Below are 15,291 nucleotides of genomic sequence, written 5' to 3'. Positions count from 1 at the left end.
GGCCTCGGCGTGAAAGCAGCTTCCAAAGAAAGGAGAGGGATCCCTGTGCTGAGCCTTCCTGGCCTGTCCACGTACCCCAACACGTATCAGCCAGCTGGCCTTAGGTGCAGACAGCAAACAGCCCTGCAAGGACAGGGAAAGCACTCAGGGTCCTGCCGATAGAGGTATGGCACTGTGTGCCAAGTTTGAATCTTGCATACCAAATATTCAGGAGATGGGTCACTAATGTTCCACAGAGCAGAAAGCTTTCTGTTACTAAAGCCGTGCATGACAGATACTTGAGAAATTGTTTTGAGCCAGAAAGTTTCAAGCAATTCATAAACTGATTGCAAAAAATTATTAAAGGCAAAAGGTGCTTCATAATGTGTCCAGTAAGTTGTTATTAATTAATCTTCTGCTCTAGCAAATTACAGATAGATTAAAGTACTAGGAGTCCAGCAAGTACCTGGAGCACATGTGCATCTGAAATTGCTTTGGTGCCTAAAACTAGATCTACTAGTACACTTCTCATTATTGATACTCTATTTAATGAATTTGAGAGTAAGAAATGCTCTCAGTTAAAAGCATTAGTGGCTGTACCTTCAAGGCTTGTTGTCTGCATTATTATTTCTCTTCCTAAGTATCAGACAGAATACCTGTGTGTTATTTTCAATAATTTCCCACCAGTATGTGGTTTCCAACCTGAAGTTACACCTGACTAGCTGTGAAGCCTGTATGGCTAGCTTGTCTTAGATATTCTAAACCAGCGCAGTTTTTATATCCTAATACCTCAGTGTTGTCTGTTACGTGATAGCATGTGATCTTGTAGTGGAAAAAAATAAATTAAAAAAAAAAGAGGAAAAACAACCCAGGCAATAAATGAGGCAGTTTGGGAAGAAAGCTTCCAAGTAGACTAACTTTCTGAATAGCGGGCAGGGCTTTTTATCTAGCCTTGGATCTCCTAAGCACACGGTCCCATGCTCAAGCCTACTGATGTCATTAGAACTAAGCGCCAACATACTGAAAACTAAGCTCATACTGAGGCTTTATCAAGTATACATATATTGCATGTACCCGTCTTTATAACCCCATCACCTTCTGGATCTCCTGGATATGAATGGGAGTTATATGAATAAGAGAAAGATGAGTCCTCTCCTACAAAATCTATAGGGTTACGGTGTTTCTGTCCAGTTTACACTGAGGTAAGTCATTAAGTCCTTGATTTGCACCAGTGTGAATGTAGATTTTTCCATTACAAAAGTCAGTTGGGAAGATACCTCATTAAAATCAATGCAAGTACACATGTGCAAAATCTGCCTGATTATGTGGATACTTTCATTTCATGGGACATTGCCTTTTAAATGGGCTCTGATGATTTATAGTAACTGGGGATCTCCATAACATTTGAACTGAACTGAAAATTCATTCTCTCTTCTTTATACATGACCGTCCTGTTGGTATTAGAGTTTTAGGTAGATATGTGAAGTTAGATTATGTCATTTTAGGGGATATTCTTTAGTCATTTTACAGAGATTTGAATATCATTTTAGTATATCCTAGCTTAAATATGAAGCTAAAGTATATTGAACAAAAAGCCCTATTTTCAGTAGCCAAAGCTACTGAATATATTGTGTATAAGAGATTTTCAGATTATTGGACACAGAGGTTCATCGCCCAATCCATGATGAGGGGTTTTAGTAATCATAGTCAGGAATGTATTTATTCAGTGAGATTTTTTTGGTGCTTGACTGTTGTATTGGGTCTGGCTGAGATGGAGTTAATTCTCCCCATAGCAGCCCTCATAGAGCTGTGCTCTGCATTGGTAGCTAGCAAGGTGTTGATAACACACCAGTGTTTTGGCTACTGCTGAGCAGCGCTGGCACAGCATCAAGGCTGTCTCCCCAACATTTTTGCCCCCCTCAACAGCAGGCCAGGGCTGGGCAAGATCTTGGGAGGGGACATAACCAGGACAGCTGACCTAAACTAACCAAACAGATATTCCATACCATATGATGTCAGCTCAGATATAAAAGCTAAGTAAAGGGAGACGGAAGGGGCGGGGGGGGGGGGCATTTTTGTCTTCCGGAGCAACCACCACGCGTACTGAAGCCCTGCTTCCCAGGAAGTGGCCAGACGTCGCCTGCTGATGGGAAGTAGAGAATAACATCGTTTGTTTTTCTTTGCTTTCGCGCGCGACCTTTGCTTTCACTTTATTAAACTGTCCTTATCTTGACCCACGAGCCTTTTGTTATATTTTCTCTCCCCTGTCCAGCTGAGGAGGGGGAGTGGTAGAGCAGCTTTGGTGGGCACCTGGCACCCAGCCAGGGTCAACCTACCACAACTGTCTTGTTAAAATTCTGCTTTTAAACCACCTTTGCTGCTTTCTGGTAATCAGTATGGTATTTCTACTTACTGTGTAGTCAAATTTCTGTGTTTTTTCCCTCATTTGAACCACCAAAGTTTCCATCTTGAAGAAACTGCAACTACCAAATATTTGAAAAATTCTGCTTGTTTGACTTTCTCGTTAACTGCTTGGCCTGTGCTCTTATTTTTTAATGATCAGATGGTTAAATCTAGATTTTTAGTTTCTCAAACTGTAAAAATTCTAGTTAAAACTGGCAGAACTTCCCGTCTAAATGGTAATATGCCAGAATTTCACATCATGAAAAATAAATCCCTAAGGTGGTACTATAGTGCATTAAAGTTACTTGTGTTAGTCCAGAAACAGTCTAACAGGTGCTTGAAAGTATGCTGAGTGTAGTAATTTCAATAACATAACTAAACATTTAGTGACCTGATCATATAGATACGCACTTGCCAAAGGGAGACCTTATTGCAAGAAGTCTTATTCAAAGGGGCTATTTATGGTAGTAAGCTCTGTGCTCAGCAAAAGACATAGGATCAAGGAATTAGGAAAAGTGGGTTTTCTGCAAATATGGGAGGTGAGTCCCAACAGCATAGCTGGGGGAGAAAAAAGAAAATACCCGAAGCCATAAGACAATGTCTCTTTTCTTATCTCAGTAGAGAAAAGATATGTGCTGAATAAATCTCAGAAAAATTGGCACTGTGGTAATAGAGAAATACCATTTCCGTGTTAAATCAGTTGTATCCCAGTTTCAGTAGTCTGAAAATTACAAATAGATTTAGTAAGAGGCAGTTAGAAATCTAAAAAAAAATTCTCTGAGAGATGTAGAAAAGAGAGAGAGAGAATGAATGGCACTATCACAGACAGACATGATAAAATATACTGAAGCCACAGTCATGGAATTTTTGCTTTCATTTGTTCCCAAACCTATAGCTGCAAGAAAATTGGGAAATTCCTTGGCTTCCCAGCTGCATCTTTCAATTGGAAGATGGTGGAAATGTATTTACAGTAATCAGTCAGATACTTGTCATGATTCAGCTGCATTACTGACAGCATGGTACAGCATTGACCATGTTCAGCACTGGTGTAAATAGGTTGTCCCCTTTCCATCTGTGCTGCAATTCCGTGTTTCTTTATAGAAGTGCCCTGTGAATGTCATGATGGCATGCTCTTGGCATCAGAAGGCTTCTGCAGATGGAGCAGGGGAATGCTTTATGACTTGTGATGTAGCATGACATATTTGTTGATGACCTCTTCTGTAACCCCTCTGTTCTCATCTCCCTTTTTCTTTCTGTTCCAATTACTTTGAGCAGCCTCAAGAAAAAAATACCAAACCACCAAAATGAGTAAGTCCCCTATGAAGTCATGAAATGTTTCCTCTTAAACAATGTCATTTCATGCTTCTACATCTTAAACTCTGACCATTTTCTCCGGTGGGGAAAATGTCAAGTTTAAGTGTCAATATCACTCATTACTAACTAACCATTAGTATCTGAGTGAGAAGTAGTTACTAATACATTCCAACTCAATTTGCAGTGTGTGTTTGGAGAAAGTACCAGAATCATTAGTTTTTCCACTTCTAAGGCATTTTCCATGAATGGTTTATTTTTTCTAATTATACATCTTGAAAAAGACTACAATGTCATTACTGCTGAGCTTGCTGACATGCTACTATTTACCAACAGACTGGTGCACCAAGATGGAAGCCTGCCTGACATAACTATGATGAATTTAACAGCCAGCAGAGAAAAGGAAGAGGATAAAATGCTGGAAGAGGCTGGTGAGAAAAGAATGGAAGAGCCAGAGGGGGAGGGAGGGAAAGGGAGGGTTGAAAAAGGAAAAGAAGAAGAAAAGGAAGATGAGGACAAGGAAGATGATGATGATGAAGACAGTGAATCAGAGGAAGAAGAAACTACAGGTAAGCTCTGGAGATTGCAAATTTTGCCTTCCTCAGCCTTAGTTAACAGTGGCAACAGACGGTTCATTCTTGGTCATCCCTGCTCACTTCAATCATCAGGTTTTCCTTCTAATTTTACATACAGTCTTTGCCAAAAGAGCCTGAACTGAGCAGATGGCTACTTGTCAATTATTCAAGAGGCTATAGTCTCTTCTAGGGAAAAATCATACTGTATCTGTTGGATGCCAAGAGGATGAAAACAAAAGAAACCCCACCTCTTTCTCTTAGGTGGTCTGGGTTGGATTAATAGAAGGTTACCCCAAATCCTAACAACTCCTTTGGAGTGAAATCTCTTTATAATAAAGAAAATACGCATACATATTTAATCTCTGATACTGCATGCTTTCAAGGCACTCCACTCCAGAAGTCCCAATGGCTTTGCTTCATTATTCATGTGCACATTAGTGTCATATTTTTCACTTCTGAATATGGAGTGTGTAATTGATGCCAGATGAACATAAAAATGCTTAAGGGCAGACGTGGGTAAGGCTGATGTTGTCATCCTTGATATTGCTAGGATGAACGCCTAACATGAATTATTTCCATAACTCAGTTTGGAATATGAGCCGTGAGTGAAAACCAGGGAAGGGCATTTAACACCCAAGGAAGCTGTATTGTCTGGAAATGGCCTTACCACAGATTTAGTTGCTCATGCAAATATTCACAGGACTGTGACTCATAAATAGTGACAGGGTCTTTGTCAAGGCAAAATGGCAGCACACCTGGCTTAGCTGCCCCAGGAGAGCTGAGCTGAAACTGTCTTTCCTGGCTGGAACGTCTTCCCTCATAGAGGTGTTCATGGGCCATGGAAACTGTTCTTGGGTAGCTCTCATGTGGTTTATGAGGAGTGATGAGTTTGATGCACTCTGGCCATCCCTATGTGCTGAAAAGGCTTGGGGACAGAGGCCAGCTGTTGGAGGTTACCCTGTGCAGTGACACATGCAGGCAGGAAAGTGGGGAGCTGCAACCCTCTCCCTGGGCCATCTTCTGCACCCCGGCAAGTGGGGCTTGGCAATAGCACAAGATGCTCCTTGCCGTGTGTGATCCATCTTTAAGCTGTACATGCATGTATTTCTACCGGAGAGTCATATCATTTTTATTTAGCTATATGGCTGGAGTTTTACAATTATTTTAACATGTTCAGACTTTATTACACAGTGATGTACAATTTTTCAATGGATGTGGCCAGGCTTATATTTTATCCCCTGTCCATGTAGTGCCTGGACATGCTAGACACAGCTTGCTACGTACCTTACCTGCCATCTTCCACTTAACTGGCACTGGCTGGATATACCTTGCACGGTGGTAACACTGCAAATTAAAATAAATGCAATGAAAGAATGAGTGAGAACATCTAATTCTATAAAAAAAGACTTTCTGAAAATACACTTATGCTTATAAAAGCACACATGAAGGATTAGAGTTCCATAGCTTAATTAATTTTTCAAATTTAATTATTTAGTCATAGCATTTACATCACTCAGCATTTTTATTAGCATTTTCTATGTTGTGGTTGGAGAAAAAGGGTAGAAGAAAAAAAATAATTGAAATTTGCTTGTCAGGTATTCCAAAAGTCAGCTTTTTCACACAAGTGTGCATGTGTTTTTTCACACAAATATGCACAGAATAACCATCTCAGCTTGCTTTATATATAAAATAACCAGATAAGCAGAAATAATTACATACAGAAGCTAGTAAATCCTTTGCATTTTTACAGCTTAAACAGTGATGTGTTTTGATGTCATTTACAAATGTTTCCATCTCTGTTGTTAACTGTAAGAATGTTCTCACAGCATGCAAAATCCTTCCTAATCTCCAAAATGCTTCTGAAACCTCTAATACAGTGTGAAGACTTTATACTAATATATACCAGCCTGGTGAAACAGTTTTATGCCAGCCCACAAGAAAATACAGCACTTGGAGAGCACTGTTCAGCATATGTATTGTCATATATATTCATATGTAATAGATGTTGCCACATGCTTGCTTACTGGGCTATTATTTGGGAGGATGGCTTTTTTAGCAAAATACTGTCTGTGAAGGGATACGTTCACCCAGCTTCAGGATCTTAACTTGCTAAAGCTCGGAGTTTGCCTTGCCTGGTCTAGATGTCTGTTTTGGGAGGGCTTAAATCACACTCTAAGTGGGTGTGCTCTTTGCCAGGCAGTTTAGATAACTGTGACATATGAAGACATCTATAGTACGGCTGTCTAAACCCATGTGACAAGAATCCTACTCTTAGTGTTCATGGATCTCTTCCAGGTTGGCTGAAAAGCTTTCTGAATAGCAGTAGTCTGTGCTTTCAGAAAACAGACTGGGTCCATAGCTTCCAAACATCAAACAAAATCCCATTCTTTCTGAGCCGGATAAGGGCCAGGGCTGGAGCATCTCAGATCTAGTCCCTGGATGGGATCCCTAAGCTTAGGTCCAAAGATACTGGAGGAAAATGGAGCCCAAGAAGGGCTCTGCTAGAGAGAAATAAAAACAGAATTAGCAAGGGAAGCCACCACCACCACTTTGAAGTGGGGAATCCTTTCGGTGAATGTGGGTCAGAAGGGAGAGCACCACAGTGAAGTGGGCCTCAACCCCATTTTGCCTTCATTAACCACTGAGCCACAGCTTTAACTTCCTCCTTGTCTTACTCTAAGGCCTAGAAGAGAAGAAGTAGAAAGCTCCTTGTTGTCTAGTGGAGCATTCATTTTTACACAGACCTTCTGTTTTTCTCCTCCCAATGGTTCTGCTTGAACATCTCTGCAGACTTAAGGAACAAGTGGCATCTGGTGATCGACCGCCTTACAGTGCTGTTTTTGAAATTCCTGGAGTATTTTCATAAGATGCAAGTCTTTGTGTGGTGGCTGTTGGAGCTGCATATCATCAAAATTGTTTCCTCTTACATCATCTGGGTCACAGTGAAAGAGGCAAGTAAACGCCTGGTGTCAAAATGCTACCCATGGTAGAGGCTGGTCAGCATCTGCTGTGCAGTGGCACACCCAAGTGTAGGGAGATGCCTTCCTCATGTCAGACCTCACTGAAATTGTGGGATCCAGCTGGCCTTGTCAGCTGCTGTGGACCTGCCTTGACATCTTCTTCCACACTGATACTCTACCTGCCTAGATATTCTCAGCCCTCCCTTTTTCTCCAGATATTAAGGTTGTATTAGTCTAATTCTTTGGACTCAAGAGCTGTAACCCCTCCCCAGGTCAAGCTGGCTGTGGGCATCATCCAGGGATGGAGGGTGTAGAAAAGGGTTGGGAAGGAACATCTAGGAAAATTACTTAAACTGGGTCTGGTGCTGAAGAAACCAGAGTGTGGAACTACACCTAAATAAAAAGGGAGCAATGCCTTTAGCCGTGCCTTTGGTGTGGGCAGTGTGAGTTGTCTGCCTGACATTGCCATTCCTTGAACAGGGTAGTAGGACAGGATTCACTAGAAAACAAAATAAAAAATACTTTTTCTCACATCTTTGGGAGGAAAATGGTCAAGAGCATGAAGGTGGGTTCCACAGACATACAGATCTGTGTCATCTTCTTTGTTTCATGTGTACTAAAGCAGCAGAACCAGCATGTGGTCCTTTGTATTTCATGTCTGTTTATAGGGTGGGTATGCAGTTTTATGGGTCTAACAGTATTAATATTATGTAGGAGATGACGTTCTTCCTAAACCGACTATTTAGTTTTTCCTTCTTCACCTACCACTTTGTGTCTGTTGTTGTGAATATTGTTGTAATTTTTTTTTCAGTATTTTTCTCACAGTTACTCTATGTCCCTTTCTTTTGAATGATTCTTTTTTAATTACTATGGGAAAGGTCATACTTTCTCAGTTCTCTTGTTACTCCATGTAATTTCCATCCTGTTTTTATGTTTTCAGGTGTCTCTGTTTAACTTTGTGTTTTTAATTGCCTGGGCTCTTGCTTTGCCATATGCTCAGTTTCGCCCATTGGCATCAAGTATCTGCACTGTTTGGACATGTGTGATTATTGTCTGCAAAATGTTGTACCAGCTCACATCTATTGATCCCAGCACTTTTTCCAGTAACTGTACATTGGTGAGTACAAGTGCATATTAAAAAGGTTTGACTGCTGCCTTCTTCAGTGAAGAAGAGCAGAAAGAAGCATATCAAGTACTGAAAACTACAGTTCACCTGATGTATTATTGTTGATTATCATTCCCTCCCCAAGCAGCCTTAAAGTCATTTTTTATAAACCGTTGCATTTTGTTTTTAGCCAGGAGAGAATGAAACTAAGGTCAATTTAGAAGAACTCAAGACCTCAGTCCTCTACAGTGGGCCGGTTGATCCTGCAGAGTGGGTTGGACTGAGGAAGTCTTATCCCCTCCTTGTGTACTTAAGGGTAACTTCTTTAATTATCTGTATTGACATGTTTTCTTATTTGTGATGCAATTAGCGATGTCTTTGAAATAAATCATCTGCCACACAAAAAAATTGTAATGCAAGCCATCGATAATAGGGAAATACAGAGGGGAAGAGACAGCAGAAAACCATAGCTGTTACACAGGACATTTCCAGAAGGGATTCAGTGCCAATTAAGATAATCTGCATGTAGAAGTATGGCTTTCTGACTCTACCATCTGTTAAAAGCACTCTAAGAAATGTGATATTTAAGAACTCTGAGTAATTAAGAGGTACATAGCTTTTGGGTACCAAAGGACTGATAGGTCTAATTGGAGTAATTGCCTTGAATGACAGTATATGCTATAAGCAGTTAATTTTTTTAAGTGCTTATTCCTTAGCCACAGCTTAGAAAATGTAATAAGTTAAGGGAATAATTCATTAAGACACTAGAAAATGGCTGTCTTTTGTTTTTCTTCTTGTTTTTGGTTGATGTCTGTGAGCAATATTTTATTATTCCTGTCTTGATTAAAAAACCCTACTTCCAATAAAAATGTGCCAACTCCCAGGGGAAACCTTGCACGTCTCTTCTTAGTTTAAAGCATCTCTAAAATTCTGTATACACAGTTAAAGGTTGTCAGAAATTTGTTGACTGAACAACAGCAAATTTTGATCTAACTAGATTTATTCCTCATTTCTTCCCCGCGAGCTTAACTCTGTGTGTTTTGTTTGTGTAGGGAAGACCTGCCGAGCTCTGATGGTCAATATATCAGGCCCTGGTAGTGCCTCTGCCTGTCGCTCCCTTAGCCGTGCCTCTCCCACAGTTAAGAACTGATGTGGGGAAGAGCAATTACTGGCCCAAGAGTTCTGCATTGAGAGTGAAGTTGCCTAATGGTGTCTGGCTTGATGCTAGGAGCTTTACAGCTATAAATAGATAATACTTTGGGATTAGAAATTATTCCAGAAGGGTTTTCATTGAGTTAGCGAATAAAATGTCTCCTCTACATAGAAGAATTCAGTTCAGTGCTAGACCTGAAGGTCCCAAGCTTCGAGTCTTGGTGTGCTTCTGTTATGCCCCTTTAATAACAGACACTCAAAATGTCTGAAGTGTTGAAGTGAGGAGCCTATCTATGATGGATTGTGTAAAACTCTCCCCAACAAGAAGAGGAAGCCCAGCAACAGCAAGGAAAAATAACTTCTTGTCAAAAAAAAACCAAAACCCAAACCAAAAAAAAAACAGTGGCACCTGTCTAAGGACATCTTGTCCAAATATTTCTCACTGAACAGAGTTCTAGAGATTGCCTCTTCAGCTTCAGTTATGGCTTCCTTGAGGGACTTTCTCTGGGCTGGTCTTTTTAACTGACTTTTGGAGTTGGTTAATACCTCTCTTCTATTGAGCATAGGGCAGATCTCCCTCCTGAGAGAAAAAACCTCACTTCAGAGCCGCTCAAGACTGCATCCCAGTAAATCTGGCTTTGGGACAGAAGGAGCTGTGCCTGAGTGAAGACTGGCAGATAGGCTGCTCATTTAAAAGAGTATCCAGCATCTCTTTGCACTACCCAGCATCCTTGCAGTTTTAGGAAGTTAGTGCTTGCCAGCTGAACCCCTGCAGACGACTTGGTCTATGCGTGTATCCTCTATCTCCTGCAAAGGAAAGCATGATATCTTAAGAGAAGCTATGAAACATGAGAGGGCACATGGTTGGGTCAATGCATTTTTCCTCCCCTTCCTTTCCACAAGTAGTGTCCATTATAGTATTTTTTAATAAATGTCAGTATGTTTCATCAAAATTCAAGAAGTGGTGGGACCCTTACTTTTTTTCAGTGACAGTAGCCTGGAATATGTGTCAGCACATCCTGGAGTGCAGAAGCGCTCAGTGGTAACATCCATTTGAGTATTCATGGGTTTATGCTTATCTGAAAATTTTATAACTTCTTGTGGGTTTGATTTTTATTTAATATTCTTCTGATTGTATCTCCCTTAGAATAACTTACTGATGCTGGCTATTCTGGCTTTTGAAGTTACAATCTACCGTCATCAAGAGTACTACAGATGTCGAAATAATCTTACCACACCCGTGACGAAAACCATTTTCCATGATATTACGAGAGCACATCTGGATGATGGACTGGTAAACTGTGTCAAATATTTCATAAACTATTTCTTCTACAAATTTGGGTTGGAGGTAAATCACTATATATTAATTTTCTTTAGACTATCATTCCAAACCTGTTGATTGTGTTATTTTTGAATACTAGCTTGAACTATGTTTTGACAGCTGGATGCTTCTTCGTCATCACTCCTGTTAGACCTTGCCACAGTTGCTCTCTATCTGCTAGTAGTGGTTTTCCTCTTGCTTTTCTTTGTATGTCTTATTTATAACTCAAAAAGGGATAACAGCTGGGATAAGGGACAGAAATGAGGCATACCCTCTCATGCACACACACACAGAGGGAACCAGGGACTGCAGGAGCAGCAGAAGAAAGCAGGGTCTAGCAGGCCATTGTCTCTATTTAAACATTTCTAAGCTTCTTTTGCCTCTGGCTGCGCAAATGCATCCTTCTTTTTTGTACATGTTACTATAGCTGTTAGCAATCTGCAGGAGCAAGAGCTCCAGCAAAGGTTATTGCTGCTTTGTGCCACCACTGTAAGACAAAGTTCTTCCTCCAAAGAACTTTTCAGTAGACAAAAAACACACAAAAAATTAGGAGAGGCAGGTACAAAGGAGAGAAGGGATTTTTCTAAAGATCCATGATGTATCCTAAATATCTGGTCGGTGTCTTGTTTATTAGAAGATCTGCTTGTCTGTTTGCCAGCAGCAGTGCCCCAGACTGCTGGGGTTTAGGCTCAGATAATGTATTCCTTCTATCTGCTTCACCCACTCCAGCAGCAAAACATCAGAATTGAACCTGCCTTGAAGACAAGCTATTGCTGAAGAAGTGCCAACAAAAAAAAAAAAAAGAAAAAGCTTCATCTCTGTTCCCTTACCTTGTCTGTTTGTTCATAGACACATGAAATGTACTTTCAAAAATGTTTGTAGAAAGTGATTTTTCACAAATTTCTATGGCTATCTGAAGAAGGCAACTCCTAGGCTAATGCATCCCAAATCTAATCATAATGATGCTTTTGACCTATCTATTAAATACTACCACCCTTTGCTACTGATAAACAGAGTAAACTTCACAGCCAGTCTGACGATTAAGAATGAGTGAAAATTAAAATTAATCAGCAAGCTGTTTCCTTCAGGAAATAAATTTAACCTCATCCTAATCTGAGGAGAGAGAAAATCAAAATAGTGAAGTGCACTGAATAAATGATTCACTATGAATTATTGAATAAGTTTGAAAACATGCTTCATGGCACTGACTGAAGGGACTACTTTAGGTGGAGCCAGAGAACAGAAATGCTCTGGGATGCAGAGCCTTTAGAGTAATAGAGAGCTAAAACTGCCTTACAGGAATTGACTGGATTTGTCTATAGCCAATAGAAGTTGTATGGTCTAAATCCTTTTTCTTTTTGTCTGGTTCCCACATGAGGATACGCTTTAGTTGTTGCTATTCTTAATAGTTCCTCTTCTTTTTCACATCTGTAAGTGCTATCAAAATATATGGCTGTGTAATATGTGCTTTGCTTGGCAACAATTAAACATTTCACATATAGGGTACTGTGACAATGCTCTTTCCATTCTGTATCTTTAGATATCACGTAATGGAAACCTGCTTTAGTGCTGTATTCATGTAGTTGACAGTCATAGAAGAGTATCAAAAATTTGGGGTGTTGGGGTGGGGGAGGTTGCTGTTGGAGAGATACAGCCTGTTTTAGCATGTTGGTTTGCACAGGGTTCCGGCAGTCAGCCCCAGCACATGTCCAAACATTCTGTCAGGATCCAGAATAGTTTATCATTGCTGCATTGCCTAGCCATGAGGTTGCAAATGTTGCTTATATTTCTTTACTTCTTTTCCAGACCTGTTTTCTTCTGTCAGTGAATGTAATTGGTCAACGAATGGATTTTTATGCCATGATCCATGCCTTCTGGCTGATTGCTGTATTGTATCGACGTAGAAGAAAAGCTATTGCAGAGATCTGGCCAAAATACTGCTGTTTTCTGGCATGCATCATTACATTCCAGTACTTCCTTTGCATTGGCATCCCACCTGCTCCTTGTAAAGGTAAGGACACTTACCCTTTATGGACAATTACTGCTGCTTGGTTTTACAGAAGAGTGCTGGAAAATTGATAAGTATTCAGAAGAAAAGGATGAAGTAATTGTTATAAAGTACTGATTGCATTTTTGCGTGCTTCTGTCATACAGACTATCCATGGAGAAGTGGTAATGCCAACTTCAACTCCAACATCATAAAGTGGTTATACTTTCCAGACTTCATTGTGAGACCAAACCCTGTCTTCCTTGTCTGTAAGCATTTTAGCACGTAGTTGTGAAGCGTTTACGTGTCCTTTGCTTAAAACATCTGTACAGTGTAATTTAAAGCCAGCCTTTTATTTACTCTTCAGTAGCAAGCTGACATATTCTGTGGGGGATTGAATACTAAGTGTGGCTTTGTATGTAGTAGAAAAATTCAAAGAATTAGTAATTTCTGCATCTGTTTTTCCATATCCCATTTTTAATGAAGTGGCATCAAAAAGTATTAATTATTTCCCCTTTTCTTCTCAGTAAAAATTGTAGAAGATGACAGGTAAAAAAAAAAAAAAAGTTAATAAATTTCAAATCTGTGTTAAATGCGTTGAAAATAGCACAGTCTTGGAGGTTCAAAGTGTGGGAAAACAGTCTGGTAACTACATCATAGCATATCACCACCACTCCCTACACCTAAATTTACTACTGAATTTTTCCTTGCAACCACTGCTTTCTCCTAGATGATTTCATGTTGCTGCTGTGTGCGTCCTTACAAAGGCAGACATTTGAGGATGAAAATAAAGCTGCAGTACGAATCATGGCTGGAGACAATGTGGAAATTTGCATGAACCTTGATGCAGCATCTTTTAGCCAGCATAATCCTGTTCCTGACTTCATTCACTGCCGGTAAGAACTGAATCTTAAACACGTAGAAAATAACAACACTTCCTTTTTGTAAAAGTTCTCTAGTGTGAAAGTAACTCTCACAGATTCCAATTTTACTTGGAATTTATATTCATGTATGTTCCCATCTCATGACATACCTTTCACTGCTGTATGAGACAGCAGATAGTTAGCTTCTGAGCAATTAGCTTCTGGTTTAGAAGAGGGCAGGTGAAAACAACTCTTCCTAACACTGCCGATTGCTTTAAGTTCTCCCCAGAGCGATATTCAGTGATAAACTTGCCTGAAAGCATGTATTCCCTCCATGAATGCCCTGTGGGGCAGTATTTATTGTGGACTTCAGCAGTCTGGTGGCTTCTCCCAAAACACAGGCATGTTAGCAAGAATCCATTGTAGTCCAAACTTGCCCATGTACATGTTTAATCCCACAAAGTCATCATTCATGTCCTGCTGAATTGTTATCTAAGTACAATCAAAATAATAATCTAATATAAGAGACTGTCCTTCATGCTATTTCATCTAGGCATAAGAACCTTAAAAGTGTCTTGGAAGGACAACTGGCATGTCTTCCTGTTTCTCAACATTGCATGTAAGGTTGTTTAAGAAAGTGAATAATATAAAAAGGGGGCAGAGCCTGAGACAGTCTGTTCTGCATGGTCTTCAAACAATGGAGCCACCCCTATGTGATCATTTCAGCAAACACAGATAAGCTCAGCTCTTCTGAGTTGTGCTGGGCGTACTCTTAATTGAAGTTGTCTCTGAAAGTTTGATGCAGTATTACAAGAATATATGGGAAGAGTAAGATTTCTTAGCTATTGTGTTTTGTCAGACTAGGTGTTTGTTTTGTGAATGCACGTTACCAACAGCTGTCTGAGTGTGAAAGGGATTTAAAAAAATTGAACTAATATCTAGCAAAATCTCCCTTTTGCTCATAAACTTTTCTTTTACCAGAGAAGTGCTGTCACCAGAAGCCCTTCTCAAGATCTTTAGGCTGATCCTGGTGTTTCTGTTAGAAATGGTGGCCAAATCTATCTTGAAATAGCTTTGAAGAGGAGACCATTGAAACACATTCAATTGACTCATTTGTCCAGAGATTTATAGTCACTCATGGGCAAAGGGTGAACAGTTCTCACCCTTGACTATTTCCAGTCGACACAGTGGACCCAGTGCTCTAGGTCCAGTAACATAAGCAGAAAGAGAGAAATCATAATCCCTCTTCAAAATGCTCCATTAAGTGGGGATGCTTTCCAAAAGACATCTGCCAAATAGGGTTTGGTTGAGAGGAACGTGTACGGGGGATTGCCTGAGGTTTTTTTCTTGCCACTGCAGTGGTGTCCATCTTAGCGAAAGCTAATACAGCAGTTGCATCAGGCACACTGATGTGATTGGTCACTGGCAAAGGCCATCACTAGTGACACCAGAAAGAAAAGATCGAATTTTCCCCCCTTAGTCCAGAAAAAAAAAAAATCATTGTGAAAAAAACTCATTAATGATAAGAATGTGTTTTAAGGCTATCTTCAGAAGGGAAAAAGAGGCAAGAAAATCACTGCTTTTTAAACAGCCTCTTTTGGCATCTTTTCAAAGTTCTCCAGAATCTGACAGGTA

At 40.1% G+C, this 15,291-nt stretch overlaps 1 protein-coding gene across 17 annotated transcripts in view; it reads left to right on the top strand.

The window, feature by feature from the left end:
* The window catches only part of PIEZO2 (piezo type mechanosensitive ion channel component 2), a 313,966-nt gene that overhangs the window by 233,186 nt on the left and 65,489 nt on the right, over window positions 1-15,291 (top strand). For 11 of the 17 annotated variants that reach the window (XM_030012388.2, XM_030012391.2, XM_041123145.1 and 8 more), the window contains 9 exons: window positions 3,658-3,690; window positions 4,030-4,262; window positions 7,059-7,219; window positions 8,169-8,345; window positions 8,524-8,649; window positions 10,633-10,833; window positions 12,613-12,817; window positions 12,961-13,062; window positions 13,524-13,689. In XM_030012388.2, the coding sequence (XP_029868248.1) occupies window positions 3,658-3,690; window positions 4,030-4,262; window positions 7,059-7,219; window positions 8,169-8,345; window positions 8,524-8,649; window positions 10,633-10,833; window positions 12,613-12,817; window positions 12,961-13,062; window positions 13,524-13,689 (1,404 nt within the window). The remainder of the gene's footprint in view (window positions 1-3,657; window positions 3,691-4,029; window positions 4,263-7,058; window positions 7,220-8,168; window positions 8,346-8,523; window positions 8,650-10,632; window positions 10,834-12,612; window positions 12,818-12,960; window positions 13,063-13,523; window positions 13,690-15,291) is intronic. The other 6 variants (XM_030012402.2, XM_030012396.2, XM_030012399.2 and 3 more) reach the window with 1 other exon arrangement.

The sequence above is a fragment of the Aquila chrysaetos genome, chromosome 4, assembly GCF_900496995.4.
Source record: "Aquila chrysaetos chrysaetos chromosome 4, bAquChr1.4, whole genome shotgun sequence".
Lineage (NCBI taxonomy): Eukaryota > Metazoa > Chordata > Aves > Accipitriformes > Accipitridae > Aquila > Aquila chrysaetos.
This window is presented reverse-complemented; position numbering and strand designations above follow the sequence as displayed.